General features: G+C 40.0%; 1 protein-coding gene across 1 annotated transcript; it reads right to left on the bottom strand.

The window, feature by feature from the left end:
- Nucleotides 1-1,448: 1,448 nt before the first annotated feature.
- On the bottom strand, nt 1,449-25,115 carry dcaf1 (ddb1 and cul4 associated factor 1). Its single transcript, XM_026153987.2, has 25 exons — nt 24,975-25,115; nt 18,650-18,770; nt 17,659-17,735; nt 17,496-17,569; nt 17,284-17,397; nt 15,928-16,065; nt 15,163-15,759; nt 14,542-14,643; nt 14,293-14,451; nt 13,854-14,033; nt 13,490-13,699; nt 13,208-13,377; nt 12,967-13,091; nt 12,373-12,608; nt 10,032-11,116; nt 9,729-9,927; nt 8,542-8,624; nt 8,029-8,113; nt 7,713-7,946; nt 7,175-7,268; nt 6,581-6,685; nt 6,330-6,403; nt 6,143-6,238; nt 5,739-6,036; nt 1,449-3,089 (listed from the first exon to the last, which is right to left on the bottom strand). The coding sequence occupies exons 2-25, from the start codon at nt 18,760-18,762 to the stop codon at nt 3,034-3,036; spliced, it is 4,704 nt and encodes a 1,567-aa protein (XP_026009772.1). The 5' UTR covers nt 18,763-18,770; nt 24,975-25,115; the 3' UTR covers nt 1,449-3,033.
- Nucleotides 25,116-25,270: the final 155 nt, after the last annotated feature.

Below are 25,270 nucleotides of genomic sequence, written 5' to 3'. Positions count from 1 at the left end.
AGTTTTTCGGTTTCTTTTCTACTCTTGGTCTATATGAAGTCAGAGTGGCTGTTCCTAACATGGTAACCTGAGGCGCAAATATTTGGTGGTGAGCACAGTAGGCTGAACCGCTTATTCTTCAAACCTTTTGTTTGTGAAGAGCAACCAATTAGAAAGGAGCTGGCTTTAAAGAAGTGGAGATAAACTTCTCTAGTAAAGTATAGAGCTGGAAATGGAAATCGGTATAATAGATATGTCCAGTTTAACTTTAATGTGGAAGTATTTAATCATTAAATTGTTCTTGTAATCTTTATATGATCTTCTCATTGAGAGCAAGACCTATTCTGCAAAAGAACAGAGTTCAACAGAGGAACCTGAAATAAAATGGCAACATTAGGTCAGTCATAGATGTAAACAAGCCCAAAAACAATTCAGGTGGTCATATTCTTCATGTACTTCTTTCATTTGCTAACCTTAGGGGTCTCCACTAGTGATGTGCGATACCACTGATTTCCTTTCCGATCCAGTAATACTCAGGATATTCATGTATCGCAAACCACGTCTCGGCTGTTTGTGGATGTAAAACACGTCCGCACATAACTCCATTTACGATCAGCCATTGTTGTGAGTGTGCACGCCAAGGGGCTGCGACACATTTATACAGCCATATTTCGCACATGACTATGAAAGGTGGAAGAGGAAGTAGTTCCTTCCAATTGTAGACAATCTGAAGGATATAGGTTATTTCCACTGTGTTCCTGTTAATGATAAACTACAAATTTACCCTAAATTACTAAAATATCGATATTTTAATGCGAGAATCGATTCTAGAACATAAATGACTGGTATCGGAGAAATCGATATTTCAGTATCGATCCGCACATCACTAGTCTCCACGGCAATCTCACTCCATCTTTAGCATCCCCTTCCATCACACCAACCCTATAGAAAGAATTACACTGATCTAATGTCTAAATTCATTCTGTTTACACAATGCAAAGTAATTGTCAGAGTATTTACTCATGTGGTATTAAGAAGTAACAATTCTACAATAGTAGTAGCATGTAGTGCCTTTGTTGCTATTAGGCACAGCACAGGATATATCCATAATATAGTACACATGATTAATGGCACAGTGGTTTTCTCATCTTGAAACACCTTTTTTAAATCTTGAAATTGCAAGCCAGTTGCTTCACAGTAAAAGTATAAAAAGTAAAAACTCTCTTCTTAAAAGATTTGCTCAAAGTTTTCCTTTGTTGGCTCCTTGTTTGAAGAACAATTAAATTTCTACCTTACTGTAAAAGTTCACAGTGTTTAAGATGCCTTTGCTATGCCGGACAGCCATTATCCAAGACGGGGATGTCAAAGTCATTTTACATCGTGGGCCACATACAGCCCACTTCAATCTTATGTGGCCCAGATCAGTGAAACTCCCATTTTTCTCAGTGTGCAGAAATGTAACTACACACTTAATCAATGAGATACTTTAATATAAAAAAAAAAAAGCACAATTTCAATAACAAATCTGTTTTTCTACATAAAGAAATGCTGTAAATTAGAGAAATCTATTAGCACGACTCATTGGGCTTAAACTGTAAGAAGTCAATTTGTAAAATGACAGGACTATCATTTAATTACATTGGTTTAGTATGAATGGCCATTGGGCAGCAAAAGCTATAACACTGAAAATACAATTAAAAGTCCGGAATTTATGTCCTCCTTTCCAAAGTCGTCCAACGAGCCAATTGGGGTCTTCGGCGGGCCAATTCTGTCCCCAGGCTTTATGTTTGATGCCTCTGATCTAAGAAAAATCTTTATTTTATTAAAGATATAATTTTTTTCCCCCTCATTTCTTTCTTTATTTCTAGTAAAATACTTTAGATACATACAAGTTGTACATAAACTGTCAAGAAACTCAACGTACAAGTTTCCTTTTGGAAACGAAAACAGGTAAAAATTAATAATTACAAGGCAAAAAACAAAAATCATGAAATGTCTGCACTGCACTGAAAGTGTGCATGTGCTTGGCATCAGTTTTCACAAGGCTGACAGTCATAGATCCTGTCTTTCTCTCAGAGAAAACACAAATTTGAAATATTTTTTGCTGAATGTTCCAGGAATTAGCCAGATGTCCATCCTTTAATGAGCCAAAGTCACTGCAATAAATGCAATTTACTGATAATGAATGATTGGACCTGTGATGTTACCACCAGCATGAAACAAAACAAAACCCTGTAATCTTAAGAAGCACCCACTGAATCCAAATCCTTGTGTTGACCCGGTGAAGGGGTGTAATGGTGGAAAGCTGTAGAGGCCTCTTTAATGTCTGTCATGCTGACAGCAAGCAGGTGTACAGTGTCCACACTAGTTAGAGCACCAAGCTGATTTAATTTTCTCTATTTACATATTGAAATCAAGAGGCAACAATCACTAATAGCACTGCTGTGTGTAGTTTGTATGGTGAAAGTAAATCCTGAAGCGGTACTTGAATGCTTTCTGAACCAGTGGCAACATGTTTGTGCATCAGAATAGCTGCCAAATTCAATACTCCAGTACTTTTGGTGATTACTCTAGGCAGCGTGGCTAAGTACAAGCTTGAGAGAGCGTTGTATCCTTAGCTACACAAATGCAGACCCAGAGCCTTGCAAAGTAAGCTGCATCTCCTACAAAGACTAATCTGTGACCAAACAGAGGCTTAGAAAATCAGTCAATATCAAATGAAGAGGCTCATTTAAAGAACCATTGTGATAAAATATAAAACTTTTCTTTTAACCTATTTTCACACCAGCCATTTTTTTTAAATTTTACAAGCCTTTTTTAAATAAAACTATATCATATACAATCATTTATGCCCAACGTTAAGCCAAGTTGTGCGCATGGATTTTCCCGCTCGATCTCTGTGAGCTCGTTCCTCCTCAGTCTCATCAAAGTGTGCAGACACCTGCCATTTCAAACAGGCCGGGCTCCAAGTTTGACCCACGTTATGCACCAATCGTCCACGGGGCAGAAGTGGACGGGTCATCGGCTTCCTTTATTCCCGATGCAGATGGCTCCTCATTCGTTCAGGGACAAGATGATGTCATCCTCAAGGTCAGAGTTGTCAGAGCTGTCTGTTTGTGTGATAGACAAATACAGATTTAGAAATGGGGAAAGTGAGATTTTGTGCTGAATAGGTCATTGGGTGAAGGATGAAACTGCTAAAACGGCAAAAACAAAGCAGCTTTGGAATAATGTTAAGGAGCTTTAAGTCCACTCTGATTTTTCTTCTGTGCGTCTCAATGTCTGGAATAAACCAAGACAGCATTTTAAAAAAAAAAAAAAAAAAAAAAAAAAAAAAAAAAAAGGATGACCAGACAGGCATGAAAACAGAAATTTGACCAAACAGTTGTGCTGCATCATTTACATGACATCAGAGCTGTATTTATTAAAAGATGCTTCTAGGTTACATTCCAATAATTCTCATCTATCTAATAGAGGTGGGAATCACCATACATCCCACGATACGATATTATCACAATACTTAACGCACGATACGATATTATTGCAATTTTTAAAAATATTTTGCGATATTCAGATTCTGTACATAAAGGTAAACTTTATCAATATTTATTTTATCTAATATCAAAGTCTCACTCAGTCTCTCATTTCAGTCAGTTTTATTGCTGACAAACTGAACGGTTTGTATTACAGTCTAGTCCAGCTTAACTGAATGCAACCATCTGGTACAATTATAGCTATTCTGAACTATGAAATTTATGAAAACTATGCAGCCCATTCAGCAACTGAAGAATTTGAAAGTAAATTAAAACAAAATATAATTTTACATTAAATAAAAAAGTTTTAAACTTAATTAAAATAAAACATGTCTTAAATTAAAATAAGTAAACTGTCATGTTTATTGCTGCCAAAAAAAAAAAAAAAAAAAAAAAAAAAAAGTTAAACCCATTTGGACAGTGAAGGAATGTCAGGATTCTTGCTCAGAAAAAGGATCAACATGCTCTCAAGTCAGAGCATGTTCCAGTCCACAAAAACTTTTTTTGTAACAAAATATCGATTTCTGCTGTCCCTGTATCGATACATTATTAGCAAACAAAATATCACGATACTACACAGTATCGATTTTTTCCCCCACCCCTACTATCTAACCCAGTTGTTTATACAAAGGCACACATTTAGTTTGTTAATGTTATAATTACAAAAATGTGCATGTGAAACTAATCAATATAATGCTGATCATGTGATTGTACTCACAGGCAGGTGTGCTGATTAATGGACAAGCATAATTTATGTGCTTTCTCATATTACACTTTCTAGTGTTTAATACACTTAAAGGCCAATTTGTTACATACACCTACTCAACTGCAAATTAAATGTTCATTTAGACACATTGTCAAGATAACTTGACAATGTGCCAAAGTTGCCAAATTTGAAACGGAGCATCAGAATGAGGCAAAAAGGTGATTTTAATGGACTTTGAATGTAGCATAGTTGTGGCATGAGTGACTTATTGTAAATATATTTCAGAAATTGTATTTTACTGGTATTTTCCTCACAAAGAGGAAAAATATTCAGCTGCAGTTAACCCTAAAAATCTGGGTGAAAATGCCATGTTGGTGCCAAAGGTCAGAGGACTACTGTGTGCTCAGATAGTAGAGTCAGAATGTGAGCTAAACAACATGAAGACATGGATAATATCCATCCTGACTTCAGTGGTGTAACTGTATGGAGGATATTTTCTTGGGCCCTTTAGTACAGAGTCTTAAACTTCACAGCCTACCTCAGTATTTTTCCTCACGAGCACCAAATGACAAAACAGTTGACTCAAGGTGCTTTATAGTGTTAAGTAAAGGCCCAACAATAACACAGAAATCGTCAACAATCAGACAACACCATATGAGCAAGCACTTGGGGACCATGGGAAGGTAAAATTCCTTTTTAAAATCAGGAAGAAACCTCCAGCTCAAGGAAGGGCAGCCATCTGCTGCCTCTATCTTGGTCCTCTATCTTGGGGACAGTGTACCCATCTTATGATGCCTGCTTCCAGCATGATAACACGCCATGTCTCAAAACTAAAATCATCTTAACTCGATTCTTGAACATGACAATGAATGCATTGTACTCAAATAGCCTCTGCATCCACAAGGTCTCATGCCAAATTAGTGCCTCCCTGATACAGTTTGCAGTCGACAAATGCAACTGCATGATGATGTGTCCACACGGACCAGAATGTTTCCAGTCCATTCCTGAAATTATGTCATGAAGAACTAAGGCAGTACGAGCAAAGTGTACCTAATAAAGTGTCCATGTTCTGTCTATAACTGTCACCTTCACTCTTCAGGAGGAAAAAACAAACAACACCCCTGCTGACCAACAGCTCAGAAAATAGGCTGTACAAACTACCACTCCCCCAATATAACCCAGTCTTTGATAGGTGGCCAAGTTTCAGAACATAGTGGCAGCAGGTAGTTTGGCACACCAACAGATGTCCCTCCTGTTTATAGACTTAATCAATTTAAAATACACTGTAGTTAAAAGAAAAAAGAAAAATGTACTGGCATCACAAATATTTTCTCCATTCATGTTGACTGGAGCAACTGAAATGTTACTATTCAAATGAAAAAACAAAACAAAAAAACTTCATGCTGCTATAGCTGGACGTGTTTTTTTCTGTTTCTATAAGCAGACAGGTTTGGAGTCAATGAAATGAAGAAAATTGCTATAGCCTGAAGAACAAGGTAAACTGTAGACCCTCTGCTCACCATTATCGCCATCCAGATCGACATCATCATTATCAGAGTCATCCTCGTCATTATCGTCGTCATCCTCATCATCATCGTCATCATCGTCGTCATCATCTGCAGCATCAACATCCTCTTCGAGGAGACGCGCTACTTCTTCATCGGAAGGAGAGAATTCATCGTTACCGTCATCTTCCTCTTCGTCATCTTCATCCTCTCCGCCGTTTTCATTCTCCAGCTCGGCGATGAGGGGATCCGTGTCAACATCGTCGTCCGAATCCTCATCGTCGTCATCATCTTCCTCTTGATCGTCATCCTCCTGCAACACAAACAGAGAAGGTCAGTTGTTAGAAATTTTAGTGTTGCGTAAAGGAACCAAAGAGGTTGCATCCAAAGCAAAACAAACAACAAAAAATAAATAGTACCTGATCCTCCTCGTCTTCCTCCTCTTCCTCTGCCAGTCTCTGCCGACCAACTTCATACAGTCTGCACACTGTGTCAGTGTTGACTGAGTCTTGGTTCTATGGGAGGGGGGGGACAAAACAGCATTTTCATGTATTTTTGGAAAAATGGTCGCAATCATTATTAAAAATGTAATGAAAAGGAATTTACCTCAATCACGGCTAGGTAGCAGTCTTTTGTATCTGTGCAAAGGTCAAATATATTCCTCTTTACATCAATAGTGGCTGAGAAGAGGGGGGGGAAAAAAAAACAAAACATGTTTAACAAAAGTATTACAGTGGGTTTAAAAATATATACGTTCATCAATATAGAATATAAAAAGTGACAGTGATTATTATTAAATGAATAAAACTATAAGGATCAATTTGAAATTTGAGCTAGTTAAATGTAGGAACCCTCACCAATGGGTTTATAGTCTGTGGCATTGAAAGTCCTGAATGATGAACCAAATGGACTTTTCATCTGCATTTCCATCATGTCGTCTTCATCATCAGCTTGCAGCATTGCTACAAAAAACAAAAGCCACAGGGAGAGATGGAGAGTAAATAAAAGGAACCCAGCAAGCTGGTTAGCTTTGGTTCTGGCTCCTCAGTGGTTGAAACGCTCGCTGTACAGACAAAGCCAGTACTGCACGCCCATGGCTCTTCCTGTGAGGTGGCATGAACCAGCTGGTTCTTTCTGTTGCCAGTCCAACACTGAGCTTTCAGTCCATATGGCTCTGACTGACTCTATGGTATCAAGTAGTTTGCGCGTGAGCATGCACACACACACACACACACACACACACACACACACACACACACACACACACACACTCTACCGCTGCAGGCTCTATTCACACCTTTCACCAAATACACACGTGCTCACTTTACCTCACACTTACCAACCTTCTACCTAAACACACCTTTCACACACTTGTACTGACTGTGAAGTGAGTTGCAGGCTTGATGCCAAATGTGCTACATTACCCATCACGCAGTGAATTCTGTATTTACCTCCATAGATGACAGTGCCGCTGTTGTTGAAGACTATTCTGCACTGGTCCAGAGCAGGAACCGTGTGGAGGAGGTGGAAAGTGCGCAGATCCCACTAAAAGTCTCAGTTAAAGACCACGATACACTCAATTGTATAGAAACAAGAACAATAAATAACCATTCCCAAGACAACCCTAACCCTAATGGAATAAATATTTTATGCTCAGCAGTGAAACGATTCCCAATAGCAGTCACAGTAATTATATTTACAGTGAAAGTCCACTGCTGACAACTATTCCTTGACCTGTAATTATGCATTCACTTTATCTCTCCATTGAAATAGTTCATTAAGAAAGGGTAGCATTTTTGGTTTTCCATCAAACTCATCAAAACAAGAATTTTACCAAATAAATATTTAAATATCCTCATCCTTAAAAACATTCCCCTCACTGTTGGAGAACAATAGTGAGAGGTATAAAATGGTCTAAAGATCAAAATGACAAATTTACTGTAAAAGTTTTAAAACTGCAGTTGTACCAACCCAACAATGAAAGGATACAATTTCTGTGTTGATGATGACTTCAAGGCCGTTTGGATGAAACACTCCACTGATGTTCATGTTGAACTTGTCAAACTTGTGGATGGCCTGAGCCGTGCGCACATCCCACAGCACACCGTCATTCAGCACCAGGTCGTCCGTTGGGTTGAAGGTGGCGCAGTTTCTCTTGTAGTTGTTAGCCAGGTCTGGGTTGTTTAGAGTTAGAGTAACCTGACCAGTCTGGATATCATATATCTGGTGAAGAGAAGTAATGAGAATGAACATTTACCCTCTTGCTGGATGCTTTGTTTTTATGCATTATGGAAAACATACGTACACGTGCTACGTGCTCTTTTGTCCCGATGACATGATCTTGTGAAAGCTTGCTGAACTCCACATAATGGTCGCCCAGAAACGAATGCCTAAAGAAATAGAGAGCATGATTAACATTTAAGCAAAAAACAAAGTCAGCAGAGCACTTTAGTCTCATACTGTTGAGAATCTCGGGGTTAATATTGCATTGGTTAAACTATTCGGATGAATAAAGCCACATGCTTGTTTTCCAGAAAGACTACAGCCCAGAGGCCATTATTGTGCATAGTTAAATCACACTCCCTTTGGCGGCTCCTTTGACAGATTAAAGCTGCTATACCACTGGGCAAAGATCACCACATACATAGAAGCAGTAAGATCTCGACAGACTTAATCAGAAGTCACGTGGCAGCAGTTTCTAATAATTTCATACTCCAAATATTTCAATTATGCATTTTACTTAATGGAATGTGTTTTATGTGCACTTCAAAGTAGCTGGGTAAATATGACTTCAGAGTTTTGTGAATGCATTGCTTACTTCATGATGAACACCGATTTCATGCCCCACAGTGCAGACAGCGGGTAACTCCAAGAGGCCGACGTTAAGAGCAGAGAACCATCCTAAAAAGACACGACGAGATCCTCTTTCAGACACGTTTTCAAACAATACAGTTCTAGAAAAAGCAATTTTCAACAGCCTTGATGTAAAAAAATTATAACTGCATCCCATTCTCCTTTCTAAAAATTTTATTTTATTTTTTTAAATACATAATACTTGAAAATGCAAATGCGTTTACTTTCAACACTTAAACACTTGACAGGATGTCTTCTTTAAACATTTAGTCTCACTGTATGAGTGGTAGAGGTTTTGAAGATTTGTCATCACTCTTGTTTAAGGCATCTACACGCTGAGATTTTGTAAGTTTACTGCAAGGCACACTGTCTGACACAGATCTAATCAACCTTGGGTACAACACGAGTATGATGCATGTGGATTGTAAGATGCTGACGCATGGCTGCAATCCCTCAGCAGTTTCTTTCTTTGCTCTGTCCTCCGTGTTGCAGTCACAATAACAGCTGGAGGACACATCATACAAACAAGCCTCCTGCTGACTTTTTTTTAAAGAAACCTAAACATTGTGTTTTGCACGAACATCTTTATTTTTTTTTTAACCTAATTTTGATTCTGAGAAAAATACGATCCACATATGAGGACATTCCCTTTAAATTTTGATAGAACAGTGGCAGTATAACGCAAGTCAGGGGTGGGCAACTCCAGGCCTCGAGGGCCGGTGTCCTGCAGGTTTTAGATCTCACCCTGGGTCAACACACCTGAATTAAATTATTAGTTCATTACCAGGCTTCTGGAAAACTACAAGACATGTTGAGGAGGTAATTTAGCCATTTGAATCAGCTGTGTTGGATCAAGGACACATCTAAAACCTGCAGGACACCGGCCCTCGAGGCCTAGAGTTGCCCACCCCTGTCGTAAGTGGATATCAGGCGCTTGTAGAGCAAAATTTACTATTTTAGTCTAGAAAACCCAAAATGTGATGTCCACATATGTGGACGCCAGGTCCTAGTAGGTTAAACATAATAACATGACACATGTTTCAAGCCCATAATAAATAGCACGCAATTTAATCATAATATGATGATCAGTGTGGATTTTAAATTGTATATATATATTTTTTAATTTATTTACTTGTGGTTCTCTCTACTAACCCGTGATGGCTCCAGGTGAGTGATAGCTGAACTGTGACAGCTGTAGCTGGCTTCCTCCTGGCCTGTAAACACATTGTAGAGTTTGAGCTGCCCCGTACACGTTCCGAGCATCAGGAAACGCTCACGGGCTGAAAAGGCACAACACATGAATCCACTTTCATCCTCGTCTGCCTCCCTGAACACAGAGATGGGACGGAACCTGGACAAAGAAAATATGAGGAATTACATCAGTGGTTGTGAGGGGGCTGACCGATTAACTCGCACTTGAGCCTCAGAAACAGAAAATGAAACAAAGATATTTACCTGCTAAAAATAAGATGCCTGTCAAAGCATCCTCCATCTACACCTCCATATTTTGGATATACGACTCTCCTCGTGTGTCGGGATGTGAAGTTGGTGGGTGCTTGGCGTCTCTGTTTGGGCTCAGGGCACTGATGGGGGGTGAAGAGGGAAAACGGTGGACAGGTTGCGACAGGGTTTTTACAGCGTGCATGCTGTTCCCTCAGGTACTCTGTAATAATGCTGTCTAATGCAGGAGGAGACGGCAGATGCCTGTCAAACTGTTTCTTCATAGCTGGGCTCTGGCTGAAGGCCCCATGGTCAGACTTCTGCCGCAGCACCCGAGGTCTTTTACAACTTACTGTACTGCACCCTGTTTGCCGCTCACGTGAGAAAACAATTCGCCCAATCAGTGGTGAGCCACTGTTACAGTGAGGGACAGATGTTGATGGGAAAGCAGAAGCAGCAGCAGCAGGCATTCCACTGGGCTGTGAAGTTGATGGACGTGTCTGAGGGTGGCTGGATCCTGGAGTGGATGAATGAGAGGGGTTGCTTCCAAGTCTTGATCCAACACCGTTGGCCAGCCGAGGTGTGCGAGGCAGAGTAGCAACAGGAGAGGCAGGAGGGGGAGGGGCAACAGGTGGGTAGGTAGAAGAAGAATGCGAAGAGTGAGACAAACATGCCATCGGGAGATCTGCCTCCTTGGTGAGTGTGGTGGCAGTATCATGCAGGCCTTTGGCCACAAGATGGTTCCTAATAAGCAGCAACAGCTCTTTTTCAGGGAAGGTGATCCTGGACTGAGCAACCACACTGGCCCTTTGCAACCATGCCAGAGACACATCTGTACCAATCAGCAACGGTTTCCCAGAGATTCTTTCGATCAGCTCTGCAGCAAACTTGCAGAACTTGACATGTTCGCTGCGTTTGTCCTGGAGCACAGGCTCCTTCATGAGCTGCTGGATGTGTCCGCTGCTGAACAACGGCAGCTTGCTGATGATTTGTCTGACAGAGCTGGAGCGAGACAGACCCACCAGAGCTTTACAGGCCAGAGCTCGGATCTGATCTGCATCTGTAATGGGCATCTTCACTGTCAGCAGGGATAGCAGAACCTAGAGGACAAACACAAAGTGTAAGTTATAAACAAGGGCTGAGGGCATAAGCGAAAGTGTCTTGATCAGGAAAGCTCCGAACTGAGGAGAATAAAACAATGGTGTCTAAGCAGAGGGCATAAGCAGCAGCAGACTAAAACTGTAAATGTTAATGTAGGTTATTCAGTGCTTTAGCTGATCTCGTTATCATAGTGCTTTAGTAAAAGTGCTTTTATTGTCATATTTTATGCTTCCTTACATCCTTCCCCAAACTGGAAATCATTCCTCATTTTCTTTTAAGGATTGTTCAATACCTTAAATGCACAAAGAGAGAAGAAGCTTCTGAAGAGGTTTAAAGGGAATCACATTTACAACTTTATATCTCTTCCTTACATTATACCCTCACTGTAGCGCAGCCATAGACCAGGAGAAGAAACATAATGGAAATCCTACTAAAAAGAGAAAACTACCGTCCCACTATTCTTTGCTGAGGAACACCTCATCCAGCTGGCTTTGCTGAACTTGAATTCTGTCTGTGAAGTCAAGGTGACTTTGACAAAATATGTTTGTACAAAAAAGATGTGCTGCTAGCCGCTAGTGCTTCCCCTCAGCCTCCTAACAGATGCATTTATGGTTTAAATGTGAAAATTGAACATCGCCTCATTTTTGGGTTATCGTGCTGGCAGCCTATCCATGGGTGTAACCCGGATTGATCTATGCTATCTTGCCCTATGGTAGCTGGGATAGGCTCCAGCTCCCCCGCGACACTGAATTGGATAAGTGGAAGAAAACAGATGCAGGTTGTGATTTTATACACCATCATTTACATGAGACGATGCCAAATCCTGGACAACCTCAATAGATTTAGCTGCAAACTTAAGCTAAGTTTACAAGAAAACACCACATCTTTCTTGCAGTCTTTGAATTCAAATGTTACAATATTTAGGTAGTTCTGTCTGTAATGTTTCAGCTGCACTGGTACAGGTTTCAGAAGATCCTTAGTGTGTAAGTCAGTGGAGTACATCAGTATATAAATGTGGGTGGTTGTGGGTTTAAGAAGTTCACCCTTTAAGTGTTACCCATTATAAAAGCTATCAAATAAATCGGTTTCATTTACCACTCCAGCTCCTGTCAGTATATAAGATATACTTTGATCTGCCAGAAGGCCATTTTTGTTAGTGCTTTAAAAAAAAAAAAAAAAAAAAAAAAAAAAGCCAATATTATCTTTCTAACATTAAAACCACCCATTTTTTTTGTGTGCTGTGTGTTAATTCTACCTTGATGCCATTGTTCGACTGCACTACATTCCACATCTTAGTGAGCACACTTTCGTTTGCTTTGGTCTGCTGTGGAAGGCGACGACGGGGAGTTCCTGCAATGAACTTGCCAATGCTGGACATGCGTTTATCTGGAGCGCAAACGCAGTTGATGACAACCTGCAGTGCTGACTTCTGAATTTCTGCATCATTCACAAATACCTCTCCTTCCGCGACTGCCAGAACTATACTCATCCCTGAGAGAACAAAACAAAACAAAAAGATGAAATTAAAAACCTTGTAAAGGAATACCTGGAGTTACGCCATATCTCAAAAGGACTGGGCAAAGGTTCCACAAAATAAACAAATAAAAACAGAGCTGCTCCATGTTATTGCATTCAGTGGGTAGTGATAATAAATTTTGATTTTATTGTACAAGAAATTCTCTAATGGCTCTGTGAACAGATGGCCATATAAAAAGCTGTTTGAATGTGTCACCATTTAGTGAATACCACTGATATACAAGTAAAATGAGACTTTTTAATATTAAAAGATAATAATGTAATTGTATTTGATCTTTGATAGATGAATGTCAACTAAAATGGAACAACTTACCAACAGTGGAAACTGTGGATCCTCCCTCATCAAGCACAGCAACAGCCTCGGATAACAGCAGCTGAGTCTTGGGAACAACTGTGAGGATACTCAGGATGTCAAGGGCATAGCGCACAGTGTCACTCCTACAAAGAAAGAACAATAACCATCACTTTGAGTGCACTGATAAAACCTACTGTCTAGAATATGTATGAAAAAATATGTATGAAAGGCATTTTAACAATGACTGCTATGTCAATACCTGCCATAGTAGGTCCTCCAGTCACAGGCAATGGATATAAGCTGCAGGAGGAGCTGAACACATGACAGCTTGTGAAAGACCTCTGCTGGTTCCCAATAGAGTCGCGGTGGACCGTGCTCGATCAGAAACTCCATCATTTCCACAACCTGCTCACGGCTATAGCTGACAGCCTGAAGAATGAGACACCATCACTACAGATTACTTCATCAAAACACATATGCATTACTAAATACAACATAAAATACTTCAAAATGTTTAACAGATAAAAAGTCTTCTGCTTACCTTGTAGTACGGTTGTGAGTGAATGGGGGCACCGCCCTCTGTGCGCTGAAGGGATTGCTTCACCTGCTCCACCTTGATTGCCAAATGGGCCTCAAAGTACCTGCGCAGCGCCATGCAGGTGTGCTTGGCTGTCTGCCTGCTGGAGAAAATCTCATCATCACTCAGCAGCGCCCCCTGATCTTCGGGATTCAGGATCTCCAGTGTGCTAATCTGAAAGCAGTCAGTTCATAGCATAGGAAAGTACACAATTAGGATCTTCTACATTTGAAGAAAGGCAGTCAATGCTGTACCCACATTATGTTATTTTCTATAAATAACACATTTACTTTTACACATTAAAGCGAGGACTGCTGGTTTGTCTCACCAGATTGACGAGACGTCGGAGGCCGTCCTGCCTGTCGAAAAGCTCCAAGACTGCACGGAAGGAAAAGGAGATGGAGAAGAACATGGTGGCGTGGCAACAGCCAGATGCATGTGAACATTCCAGCAGCCACAGCGTGTAGCCAACTACATCTGACAGGATGGAGTGAGGCAACATGCACACCTTGAGAAGAGATAAAGACATGAACATAAACATGAACTGCTACTAGTATTAAACCTAAGTGTAGCTTCTAATCAAAAAATTATATTTGACTGACGGCACAGAATTATGTCATCTTCTACAGATCACTAACATAGTATCATTATGTTAGTCATCTCATTTCAAATTTTTAACAAGTGACTTCATCTTAGTCCACAAAATAAACCTAAAGCAAAATAAGGATACAATAGCCATTGCTGTATATTACTGTGACTCTCCGTACCCTTTCCATGGCATCCTGGTTATAGGCAAGGTAGTAGAGGCACAGTGACACTCCAGTAGCTGCCATTGAAGGCCTGGGGATTTCCAGCAACTTCTGAACTCCTCCATGAGCAACAAACTCCGCAGCAAACTTCTTGTGCAACAGCAGCGAAGCCAGATACTGTGAGGATGAGAAGAAAACAGGAGACTTTTGAGCACCTTGTTGCGCTTCAGGCACCGTGAAAGGTCGACTACATGAAACTTTGCTTACCTTGAGAGCCTCGAAGGTGAGCTGCACATCATTGGTCTGTTTTAAATCCATGTAATGCATCAGCAACTCCCGAGCTCCCTTCTGCATGAACACTGCCAGCAGCTGCAGGTAGGAGAGAGTGGGACAGAATGTACTTTAAAGATTTGTCAATGCCTGGTCTGCCTGCTAGGTTTTTTTTTTTTTTTAATTCTTAGATGAACCTGAAATGTATAAGGTCACACCTAAAAAAAACAACTAAAAAACAACAACACATTTTTAACATAATCAGAAGAGAAGTTTAAAAAAAAAAAAATTATGAAAGACTGACATCTGCTGGTAAACATGTGCCAACACACAAACGCAGTCAAACACATGAACTACAAATGATTAAAACTCATATTACAAGGGCTGCATTAAAACAATATTATTTAAAACTTGTATAATCCTCAACAGTCTACAAAGAACACTAGTCTAAAATGCCCGATGTTCACTATCATATTACTCCTTAAATTAAAAAAATTAATTGAATTTGGACATTGAAGTCGTTTAAACTAACAGATTATAAAAATATCAATCCATATCAATTATTCAGCTGATCTTTGCAAGTTTAAGCACTCTATAGGCTGATAAAAGTGGACCAACCTCCTGATATTCCCCCAGAGGTGTGAGATACTGCAGGATTAACCTCTGCTCAATCTCTGGGGTCAAAGGGTACAGATGATAGTTGTTACCAATCACCCAGGGGCTCATCTCAGTCCAGCTGCTGTTGGAAAGCTCACTGAAGTTCCTCTCTGGCTCTGGCAAAGAGAAATTTAGCTTCTGTTTTGAGGTCCTGCCACTTTCCCTCTCAGCTCTTCTTTTTAGGTAACTGCTGCCATCAGACATTCCTTGATTTGCCAAAGATCCCGGAGCAGACATGGGTTTCATCATGGTTTTCACAGCCGAGTTGGCACGGCTGCTGGTCTTGTGAGGGGAGTTAAGACGGAACGAAAGCTCATTTTCAGGCTCCATAGTTGAGAAGGAAATTTCACCATCTTCCGGCTGTCCCGTCCCCTCCTTTTCGGCTCCATTTTTCCCAGGTGTGAATGGCTTCTCTTCAAAGCCTCCGTCAACCGTCTCCTCATCCAGAGGTAACAAAGGCTCGCTCAGTGTCTTCCTGGGGCTGGGCCGCTTGATATCCCTTTTGTTCTCAGCATCTTTATTCTGAAGCTCACGCAACCGATGCAGCATCAAAGGCACCTGTCAAAAGTAAAGAAGAAAAAGCAAGCTGCTTTACACCACCTACTGGTTCTGATCAAACTGCTGGAAAACATTTTTAAATCACCTGTTGTATTTACTTGTCTCATCATTGCATGCCATTACCCTGTTAATGCAACCTGATACATAAGAGTAGAAACCTCCACTGACCAAAACAGAGTTCTCCTCTCTGTAGTTTGCTGCAATGTCTTGATTCTCCATGGCACCTGCCAGCAAGCCTGTGGCATAGATTCTGAGGGGCTGCTCGGCCTCCTGAGCCCACTTAAAGAGTCTTTCAACTATGCCCTCCTAAGAAGAGCAAACACAGGAGTGATGAAGCACATGCAGACACAGAGTACCAAATTTCATCAAAAGGTGGCTCTTATTTTTCTTTGCTCAAATAAGAATGCATGACTTTCAAAAAAAAAAAAATTCACATGATTTGTACAGATGTAATTTAACTTTTTAACCTGACCAAGGATCCGCACACCAAGGACGTCACTAGTTTTGTACTTTTTTCCCCCCCCCATAGTGAATGTGGATTCCCTTTTTAAAATAAAGCTTTAAGGTCTTGTGTTTTGAGAAGCAGTATGACATTTATCTTCATGGGTCAAATAATACAGCGCTGCAGTTAAATTTTAACTTGTAGACTGGACTGTGACACAACAAACAAAACTGACTTCTTTAGACAGTGTTTTTAAAAGTGGTGGAGTGCTCTGTCAGTCAGTATCACCGCCTCAAAGAAATGAATCTTACTTTGTGACCAAACAGACCAGAAGTAAAAACTACCTGATGTTTGAAACTCAAAAACATCAAAGCATAGTGAAAGAGACATCGCCATTTGGGCCTTCTTTGATTTTTCAGGTTCTGGTTGCAAATTTGCATTGTGAAATGTTTACAGGGAAGTGGAAGGGCAGCAGTCCGTTATCTGATGCTTACAAGATGATCTATGATGCAACAAGTCATAGATCGAAAGCAGCCAAGCAAATAAACAGAGCAGTTCAAAAGAAGAAAGAGCTTTTGGTTTGTTTTGGAATGGCTTAAATAAGCACGCTGAGAGGAAGTGATATTGCCTGATGAGCGCTGTTCAGTCAACGACAGTTGTTTGTGTGTGTGGTGGTGCAAGTCCCACAAGCAGCTACAGGAAACATCTGAGGGTGGCTGTTACTGCTGAAGGAGGTTTAAAGAGATCTTAATTTCAGTTGCAGCCTGTACTGTTATTTATTGCTCAATTTGTTTAATATACTACAGTCACGGTGTTTCTTAAATTGGGACTTGATGAATTTAATCAAATAAAATCAAATAAACACAATAAAATCAAAAGGAAACCACATCTTTTTGTTGGAGTCAATTTACATACCTTTGAACGCTGAAAACACCTGATTAAGACACACATCTTCAAAACTCCAAAAATGTGTTACAGGCTATAACAATAGTTGAAATATTGTGTCTTCCATTTTCTTCCAACCAGAAAACTTGAAGACTAAATCTCACAGTTATCTCATAATGAAGTCAGGAGTAACATACTTTTTCTTGAAACACCACAGCTGTCTCCAATCCAGGCATGATGTTTTGAAGCAGGCGACAAGCTGCGGCATTAAGGGAAAATTCTCTGCTGGTCATCACGTAGCTGTTCACAAGCTACAAAGGGAAATAAAGATTAATTATCTTCTGAGTGAGCTGCTAAAAATGCCCATTATTTTAAAGGTAACGTTCTCAAATCCATCCAATAATCTTACTGCGTTCATAAAGTCATCATTCTTGAACAGGATCTTGAGGAGGTGCCCTAACATGCATTCTGGATCAGCTCTCCCTAATGGCAAAAAGGAAAATGTGAAAACATAAATTACACTTAAAATCAGCAGTAGACTTGCAATTCTATGGTCGCCGTGTTTGTCATACCAGGATGTCGATCATCAAAAGGGTCAGGATCTGCTTTGTGGTACTCCTCTGTCTCCTTCTCAACAAGCTCTGAGATTCTGAAAATTACAGCGCATGAGCACGTTTAACTCTTTTTAACTAACCCTCAAATCATCCTAATTACACTGCATAAAACAGTCCTTTGTGAGGCCAGCTGCTCTTTCTTTGCCATTTCTATCCGTTACAATGGTTGAGATTTCTATTAAACATGGCCAAAGTTTTAAATAAGAGGTCACCATGTAAGTATTCCCTGTGAGTTCTTTCTGCTCTGGGATTTGTATGATGTCAGTGCAATTGACAATATGATGACCTCATGCACACTGCTCTGGGTGTGTGCAATCCTTACTTCTGAAGAAATAAGCTGGCCTAAAGGGAGGATGCTCTTAAACAGTGAGGGTGGCGCAAAGTACCAGTATACAATAAATAAGTATTATTTTGTGTCAATCATTCAAAACTAATTCAGTACAACTACACTTGAACTTTGTTGTTTTTTTTAAGAAAATTACAACTTCATGTGAAAAAAAGGAGCTTGAATCAAAAATCTAGATACCAAAAACCAAAAAAGTCTAACCATTTAGCCAAAAGCAACAAATAAACAGTTAAAAAGGATAACATTAAGAATAAAGTGAAAGTATAAGGTTTGTTGAACTAGTAAAAAGCTAGCTCAAAGTAAAAATAAATGACTGCAGCTACATGTGGGATAAACAACAGAAGTCTAAGAATGAAGACTAAATTGAGTAAGTATCAGGAGGTAATGGGAAATTACACACAGTCAGTTCTGCCTCTGCATGCTAGTACAAATGTACACAATTTGCCACACTGACTCTTCAATACCACAATGAGGACTTAAAACCTTATCTGAAGTATTTTGAATTAGAATTTAATTTGAGACATCACAGGTGGTTTCAACAAAGGCCTCTGGGATCATTACAAAGGCTGGGTGCCACCAACATAAACAATATGCAAAGCTTACTTGGTGAGGATGTTGACCAGGTCCTGCGTGTTGCCCTGTTGCTCTCTCTCCCATTGTTCAAGTAGAGAAGTCAGCTCTGCCTTGGAGTCCACACTGGCAGATGCCGATGCCATAGCACAGCCTGTTAGCACAGCACAAAAATGCACTTAACATCATGTCTGGATTAGCCTCTTAAGAAGCCACGTGTCATGCTACTTATGTCAGTTTTAACATTTTTCCGACAGCCCAGAAAAAACACAATTTTAGACTTAAAAAGATACGGAAAGAACCTTCTTTTAATCACCTTGTTATTTTTAAAATTCAAAGCTTCCTCAAATTTTGTGGTACCAGCTTCTCAAATCTGAATATTTGATAGTTTTAACAATTTTCTGTCACAAGAAATAGAAAATGTCTTGTTTTGTTTCACCAGCAGTCAAAAGCAAACAAGTGATAAATACACTTCATTTTACTCACCAGAAGAAAGAAAAAATAAAGGGCATATATTTCTCCATTTCACAAACTTCATATACACAAAAAACTATTGAATGTACCTAGAATGACAATTGTTGGTGAGAGCCTTGCAGTTTTTCTGAAAACATAATATGACATTGGCTGGAGGTTTTACAAGTCAGTTTTTGCACCAACCAGTTATGACAACTTTTCAACAAAATATAAGTTCAAGGCATAAATTTAAAGCTGGACGTCTCTCTCTCGCTCTCTCTCTTTTTTTTTTAAAACAATTCTAATAAGATTGAAAATCAATATTTTTATGACTCTTTATTCTTCTGCACAGTCTGAACTCTCTTATGCAAGCTTTCCTGTAATTTCTTTAATTGCAAGTCTTCAGGAATATTCTCCAGGCTTCTTTAAAGACATTCAAAGCTCATCTTTGGACGCTGGATGTCTTTTGTTTGCTTCTCTATCAAAACTGATCAGGAAGGCTACATACTGCTTCAGTGATATTGAGGTCCAGGCTCTGTGTAAGCCAACCGATGACTGATAGGGAGAAAGAACAAAACAAAACAACAACAGAAAAACCAACACACACAGGAACACTATCCAGGGGCCCGTTCTTCGTACGTCGCTTACTACATCCAAGATCAAATGACACATCCAAGATCAAATCATCGCGCTAACCGTGAGCTCGCTAATCCGGTTCCCCGAACACACCTGCTGTTGACGATTACTACAGCTGGACGCAGGAATGTGACATCACTGGGTGTCGTAAAAGGGGCTACGCATCGATAGTAGAAACATTGATCGGCAACCCGCTGATTGGTCGGCGAAAATGTCGAAGGGGCGTGCTCGGTATTTTCCGGCAGCAGAGCAAGAACTCTTGATTGAGGGATTTCAGGAGTTTCAGAGTTTAATTAAAACGCAAGAGAACACTGCAAAGGCTGCAAAAGCAAGGAGAGAGGGCTGGCAGAAAGTTGCTGACAAATCAAACTCGTAGGTAATTTAATAATAATAATAATAATAATAATAATGGATTGGATTTATATAGCGCTTTCCAAGGCACCCAAAGCGCTTTACGATACCACTATTCATTCACTCCCACATTCACACACTGGTGGAGGCAGCTACGGTTGTAGCCAGGCTGCCATATCGCGCCATCGGCCCCTCTGGCCAACACCAGTAGGCGGTAGGGTAGATCTATCATATGACACTATATTGTCCAATATCATATGGCATTATATTATATTATATTATAATATGTTATATTATATCCCCTTTCACATTAGAGCCACAACAGGACCCACAAGAACATGGGAACAAGTAAAAGTGGAATACAGGAGTATTCTACAGAATGGTAATATTTATCTCTTAGATTGCTTTGCGTCTCTTGGCAAGGTAATACTGGCCTGTAATACTCTGTTAGTTTGTTCATAACAGCAACCAAGAAAAGGGCAGAGGAAAAAAAGACAGGTGGTGGTCCTGCACCCCCTCGTCAACAAGTTGGTTAATAAGTAAATAATACCCTCACGGGAATATCGATATCTCTCTATGAGCACACTGTCGCGCTGAGCTAAAGGATCCTGTCTGTCCCGCAATATACGCTGAATTCTGAGGACTCTCCTTATCAATCTTGCAACTTCCGCAATGGGTTGGTCGCGTATACGGACAGGACATGGCTGCGACAGGCTTCCCAAATCCACCTTCGCTTTTATAGCCGTGGTCTCTCATCTTGATTACACGAAGTAATTTACAATTACTACTCTGAAATATGAATTACATCTGTAATAATCACATACATGTAATAGAATGTTAATAGTACATTTCCCTTTTTTAGGAAATGACCTGTATGTATCTGTGTGAAATCAATAAAAGGATCAAGTGCTGCATTATCTTTAGTTACATTGATAATATTTATTTATGGTGAAACAGTGGAAAAATATCGCTGTTGCTTTCGTATAAATGAAGCGGACATACCTGCGTGGCCGCGATCTAATCCTGTTTACATAAAGTAAACCTGCTCCCGAGCAGGTTTATGCTTACGGCTCTGTTGCTATGACAGCAAGTCCCGGATGAGCTTCAGGGAACCGACTGATCCAGGATCACGCGAAATCGTCAACAATCTAATCCGGCTAACCTACTTAGCGAGGTACGAAGAACAGGCCCCAGGTATGCTTTTACTGCATTGTTATGCTGAAAAATGAAGCCACTGCCTCACAGGTGCTTTCCAGATTGCATTGCATAGTGGATCATAATCCGAGTAGTTTTTCTGATTTCATAATACAATTAATTTTGATCTCCAACACCACTGACTGAAATGCAGTCTCAAACCATGACAGAGCCTCCACCGTGTTTTACAGATGACTGTAGACACTCACTGTTGTACCCCTCTCCTGACCTCCTCTATAAATACTGATGATGATTTGAACCTTAAATTTCAAATTTAGGGTGCTTCCCACCTGCAGTGTTTAGTCAATTTAGATCTCACACTGGTTTGTTTGTGCAGTAATTGCACATGGGTGCAGGCCGAAACAAAACCACCTACTCCAAAAGGTCTCAGTGCGGTTCCAGATGAACTCTAGAGTGGTTTGTTTAAAGTGTGAACCTGATCCGATCCTAACTACCAGGTGTATGTTGTAAGTAGAGCTGGGCGATAGAACGATAACGATATGTATCGCGATATAACTTTTTCTCGATAGAAAAATTAAACTAGACCTCGCCGCTCTTGTCCTCTTAAAAAAAAAAAAAAGACAAAGAAAAAAAGAACAGCCAATCCAAATTACGTAGCGCAGAGCTAAACCAATCACCGCCGCAGCGTTACGTCACGTGACTTGTTACGTACAGCACAAGTGCCAAGCCGCACATGTGTATTTGTTTGGGAAGCAGCCAGCCACCCTACCGCCCGGGTAATTAAGGAAAAGAGTGAGCCGACTAGAGAAATCAACCGAGCGTGACCGAAGGTTACCGAAGAGAAAACAGATGATGGTTCCAATGCCGGAGAGATTGTCGAACGGAAGAGCCATAGAAGTTCCGTAGTGTGAAGGTATTTCGGCTATTTCAAGTCTGACAAAAAACAGAGTAGCGTGCGCTGTAAATTGTGCCGAAAGCAAGTCTGGAAATACAATAAACTGGTGCATGCGCTATGTCCACACGTACCGGTATTTTTGAAAACGCAGATTTTTCTATGCGTTTGTACCTTTCGTCTACACGTAAACGGCATTTTTGGTCACTGAAAACGAAGATTTTTAAAAACTCCGTTTTTGCATTTATGTGTGGACTAGAAAAACGGAGAAAACGCAGCGTCAAAGGTGTGTGCATTTTTTGACGTCACACTGTGCGCCACGTTATTGTTTCGGTGAAATGAATTTCTACAATACTGTTACTGTTAATTCTACTCTCTGCAGTGTTTAAATGCTTACATATACACACAGTTACTGTCCCTCCACACATACGACTCGGTTCTGTGCCCCAGCTTTGTTTACTTTTTCCCACCGAGGCTTCTAGACTTCTGATTGGCCAACATTTCTGCACGGTTAGGAATCTAGCTCCACCTGCTGCTTTGGCATGTTCATAGCAGCGTTTTCCTTCATTTCCCCCTTTATGTGTGGACGGGATTATTTTTTAAAACGAAAACAGAAAATCTCAGTTTTCAAAAATACCCGTGTACGTGTGGACGTAGCCTCAGTCTCTGACTGGAAGCGCTAATTCGTCATTCGGCTTTTGTCAGACTAAAGTAACTGTTAAAACTGTTTGAAAAGCTAAGCTATACAAGGAGAGATTGAGAATTTCCTTTTAGTTCTCACTTTATTTGATATTGACAAAAGTTAGTCAGTTTTGTCTGTTCTTCTGTAAAACAAACTAAGATTTATTTTTAGAATTAATATTTTGTTTCTAAGTGGAATTGACAATTTAGTCTGTTTTGTTTGTTCTATTTTGAAACTTAAACGCTTTAGCGGCTGCCTTTTCTGTAGTTTGCAATATTTGCCTTTATTTATCTAAAAAAAGTCTCATGTTCCTTAAGTACATCTACCCTGTTGAACTTATTATGGGAAATAAATATTTAAATAAAAACAAGCTGCTGATTATTTCACATTTTACTTGTGAGCAACGGCACATTTAAATCTTACAAATATAGTTATTTGGCTTATATCGTGATAGATATCGTTATCGCCTGAAATGAAAAAAACATATCGTGATATGAAAAAATCTTATATCGCCCAGCTCTAGTTGTAAGTCTGCGTTACAGAACTTCTCGTAGTTATGTATACTTTGTTTTCTGAATGCAGCAAGATACTACAGCTGTGCAATGCTCTGTGGGGGTTAGCAACTAGCCATGAAATGAACGCAAATTCTCCATGTTCTCCAATAGCCCAGAATACAACACCTTCTTCCTGCTTTACTTTTGTTGCCCCTCCCCAGACACATCTGGCCAATGAGCAGCCTGAAAATTCGCATGTGGATTGTTGTGATGCATTTTGGTTTGCTTGCTGTGTGAACCCCCCCCAAAAAAATAAAAATAAAAATATCAGATAACCAAATCACAGGGAAAGCTACAACTTATCAAGACCAGAAAAAACAACCTATGGTTGTGAAAATGCCCTTCGATTCATAAGACCTGTTGCCACTGATTTTCAGTCCAGTTCTTGTGTATTTTCGCATATCTCAGCCATGTCTTCCCATTTTCCTTAAAGCAGAGCTTCTTGAGAGCCACCTTTCTACTCAGACCATTTCTGAAGTATCAGCGAACAGCAGATGCATCGAGCCATCCAGTTTATCCAAGTCTTTGCTTAATCCCCCCCACATTTCTTCAAGGAATGACTTTCAGATATTGTTCGTTTGATGCAAATACTTTTAAACCTCCCACTTCTTTTCTCCTCCAATTGTACTTTTTTGTTGTTGTAATTTTTCTCTCTTAAGGATACGAGATACAAGTTTTCCACTAACAGTCATTTCCTTTTTGGTACAAAAATACTATTTTATGCCTGCCACACTTATCTTTGGTGATCAAAAATTTGACCAAAGACAATGCAACAAATGACAACAGGTTTCCAGTAATAAAGTGGCTAAAGACACAAATTAAAATTGGTTCTTTGTTTAGTAGGGTTTTTTGTTTTGCTTAAATGACTTATAGGTCAGAAGTAGTACAACAAAATTGCAATTTAAGGGATTACGTAGGCAAAATAACATGGTACAAACTTGCGTTGGGGGACCTTAGAGTTTTGGTGCAATTAGGCATTTACCTCATCTGCCCAGTTAATAATTTAGGATCACTGAAAGAATTTATTTATTTGTGCACTTTTTACAGCTTAGCCCACACTCGTGTGCTGCCACTATCCGTAGCTAATAATAGTTTAAAAATAAAAACAACACCACGGCATTATTAAAGGGGAGCATACGAGAACTTCGGTTGGCTTAGTCTGAAGGTTGTTTGGCTCCAGTCGGGAGAACAAAGCACGCTGACTCGCTCCGTTGCTTTTTCACAGCTGAGCGTGCAGCTGCAGCAGTCCTCCAGGGACTGCCGCAACTGTCAAATTTCTGTTTAAGTCAGTGTTTGCTAAAAATATTTTCTGTTCTTTTTGAAACACATTTAAACTCAAATGCTTTCCTTGTTTTCCTACACGCACTTCACCTTAACTGAAACAGACAGCAGCAAACTCACATCTACTGCCTGTTGCGATGTTTGGCTAGCTGTTAAACAAGGAAGCTAATGTACTTAGCACACTAAAGTAGCCACTCTTCTCTTCCAGTACTACAGCTTGCAGTAAGGACGAACTGTCCAGAAATGCAAAACCTGTCATTTTAGATTACGACAACACCTTCCTGCACATGTAACACAGCACTAAGGAAGAAGCTAGACGTGAACCTGGATAGTTAGCTAGCATGCTAACTTTACCTTGTTGTTCCGCTCAGTTCTTGCTCGTTTTTCTCAATTTCACAACGACTCGCATCCACTTGTATTAGTCCAGACTTAAATAGCCGATAACTGCTTATCAATGCATCGATCACTGACTCACAGCCTCAGCTTAATTTGCTTGATTGCAGCTTTGTGTTGGCGGTTTATTATCATTATGGCGAACACGTTCTGCGCGTCATTTTACCAGCGACCGGCGACTAGTAATGACGAAATCAACCACGCAGCAAAACATTACGAAATATTTTTAATCAGAGCTTCATTTTTCAAAACAAATA

The sequence above is a fragment of the Astatotilapia calliptera genome, chromosome 20 (genome assembly GCF_964374335.1).
Source record: "Astatotilapia calliptera chromosome 20, fAstCal68.1, whole genome shotgun sequence".
In the NCBI taxonomy this organism is placed as follows: domain Eukaryota; kingdom Metazoa; phylum Chordata; class Actinopteri; order Cichliformes; family Cichlidae; genus Astatotilapia; species Astatotilapia calliptera.
This window is presented reverse-complemented; position numbering and strand designations above follow the sequence as displayed.